The sequence below is a fragment of the Vitis riparia genome, chromosome 4 (genome assembly GCF_004353265.1).
Source record: "Vitis riparia cultivar Riparia Gloire de Montpellier isolate 1030 chromosome 4, EGFV_Vit.rip_1.0, whole genome shotgun sequence".
Taxonomy (NCBI): domain Eukaryota; kingdom Viridiplantae; phylum Streptophyta; class Magnoliopsida; order Vitales; family Vitaceae; genus Vitis; species Vitis riparia.
In genome coordinates this window covers 4,596,289-4,598,980 of record NC_048434.1, presented here as the reverse complement: position 1 = coordinate 4,598,980, position 2,692 = coordinate 4,596,289, and the positions used below count along the sequence as shown (strand labels likewise).

The following is a 2,692-nucleotide window of genomic DNA, read 5'->3' as shown; positions in this document are numbered from 1 at the left end:
ATTAATTAAATTATGATTTTAACTTATTTTAAATTTATTTTTAAATAAATAGGTCAATTGAGTCATATACATGTCCGACTGAAAGGTTAATAGTAAGCATTTATACAAAAGTTAATTTGATTTAATTATTAAATAGGGGACTTGCTTATAAAAGGGGTTAAATGAGTTACATGACTTATCATTTATTTAATAATTTGATTGTGTTTGAGTATATGTTTTTAATCCGATCATTATTTGTGTCATGATTTGGTTAGATTTATTTTGTTGAATAATTGAATTTTGAAATGATGCAAATAAATCCATCAACTAGGGCTAAAATTTGGGTTGATCGGCTAAACCCAACCTAAACCCAACTTAAGTAATCATTTTTAATATTTAGATTGACCTTAAGTTAAATTTTTTCAAATATCAATTTGGGTTGGGTTTAAATATGATAACTTGAAAGTAATTTGAATCGATTTAATGTTTTTAAAATGTTTATAATATATATTATTTTATATAATAATATTTATTTTTTTAGATTTTTAAGAAAAAAATATCAAATCATAATATGTCGTATAATTTTTCATTTTTAAGAAAAAATATATAAATTTATATATTTTTTTTGTTACTATTTTTAAATTTTGTCCTCTTTATTATTTAAATATTATATATATATATATTAAAAAAAAAACATTGAATTTTGAATTATCAGTCTAACCGATTAATTACATTATAAATTTGGCACCTGGTTTCACTGGTAAAGAGAAACAAAATCCAATTCAACAGCTAACTGTCGAGAATGATTTATCCGGGAAGGAGAGTGACGGTGATCGAGAACAAGACTGAGCAGCAAGTGGAGCTCATAGTTACCCTCTTCCCAACTCACCGTGTTCACAAGAGGATTTCCATCGCTCCGAGCACCTCTACTGAAGTCGCCGCCACCGGGTTCTGCTACGCCCCCAGCAATCCCGATCGCCCTCCAATGATCTCCGTCTCCGTCGACGGCTCTTCCTCAGGCAAGCTCTTGACGCGCCGCCACTTCATCACCTATGGGAAGATAATTGTGGGCAGAGACCCGGACGGAGGCCTCCTGATCTCCGGCGTCAAGGCGCGATGGACAGATCTCGGCCGGATCAAGTACGTTATAAAATGGTTTCGTTGGGATTTTTCTCGGTTCGTTTTTTCAGTTGCAAAGTAGAACCGAAAAACAGAGTCTTGATAGAAAATATTTTTAAAAATAATTTTAATTAGTTTGTTAGATTTTTTAAAGTAATTATTAAAAAAATTGAAATTTTTTATAAATATGTTTATGAAAAACAATTGGAAAAAAATTATTTTTAAATTAAAAGTCTTGGAAACTATATTTTGAATAATTTTAATCATAGTCAAATTGATGAAAAATAATTTCAGTTGGTGACTTGGCTGATTCCGGCCATCTTGTTTGGCTTAATTTTAGGGGCTTTGGTTGTATCTTTGGAAGAAGCTACGATGGATACAGAGGATCGGACATCATCGGATAAATCAATCCAGGGGATTTTGAAAAAAATTAAAATATTTACCAAAAAAAAAAGAAAATATGAAAAAAAATATATATATATTTCAAAATCCCATTGATACGCAGTGGACTTGTATCATATGTAATTAATTATGAATTACCATTGTAAATATTACATAAGTGATATTATAACTGTGATATTGTAATGTCACTTGTATATAATACTTTATTGTAAGTTATCACTTCCAAATGCAAATATATCATAATTTATTGTAAATATGTCATATTTTTTGTTTCTTGTATATCATACTTTATTGTAAGTTATCACTTCCAAATGCAAATATATCATAATTTTTTTTTTTTGTATTTAAGATGGAATTGTCTTTTTAGAATGAGATTTTAGTGTGAGCGTAATTTATAGATCTATTTTGAAATTGTCTTTTGAGATTATCACTAGACCTTGGGATGCATATGGGTGGTGGTGATGAATATCTTGGCTTTACAATAATTATGGAAGGAATTATTGAGATTAAATATATCATGATAAGAGTGACTCCGACCTAGGAGTACGTCGCTTTTGAACTTCTTTGTCTAAAATTGGGAAAACAAATCAAAGTTGCAAGACCTTACATGTCTAAAATGGAAAAACAAATCAAAGCTGCAAGGACTTTCTATTGAGCATATTCCTATCAACTTATGAATTTGTTTGAATTTTAAATTTGTATAATTATAGTATGTCGCAAACTCCATGTAAATAGGAGTCCTACTATTTGAAAATTTATCTTGTATAAATACTCTCCATCATTAATTTAGAAGTGGTTAAGCTATTAAATAATATGTTTACCCCCTCCAAGAAAATCACCCTTTTCACCACAACTTCCTCTTCTTCCTTCTTAACCGAACCAACTTGTGTTTCTCAAGCCATGAAGATCCACAATGGAGGCAGGCTATGTCTTATGAATTTGATGCATTGATACATAATGACACATGGGAGTTAGTCCCATCATGAATTTGATGCATTGATACAAAATGGCACATGGGAGTTAGTCCCGTCACATGCTAACCAAAACTTGGTGGGGTAGTGGGGTGCAAGTGGATATTCCGTATTAAACGTACAAACGCTACAAGGTAGTTGGTGGGGGCTCAACTACAATGAGACTTGATCCCGTTATCAAACCGACAACGGTTTGACTCATCCTTAGCCTTGCTATTTCT

The 2,692-nt window shown here is 31.1% G+C and overlaps 1 protein-coding gene across 1 annotated transcript; it reads left to right on the top strand.

Annotated features, from left to right (window-relative positions):
- Positions 1–780: 780 nt before the first annotated feature.
- On the top strand, positions 781–1,758 carry LOC117913500. Its single transcript, XM_034828489.1, has 2 exons — positions 781–1,119; positions 1,439–1,758. Exons 1-2 carry the CDS (start codon positions 782–784, stop codon positions 1,500–1,502), a joined length of 402 nt encoding a protein of 133 aa, XP_034684380.1. The 5' UTR covers position 781; the 3' UTR covers positions 1,503–1,758.
- The last annotated feature ends 934 nt before the right edge of the window (positions 1,759–2,692 follow it).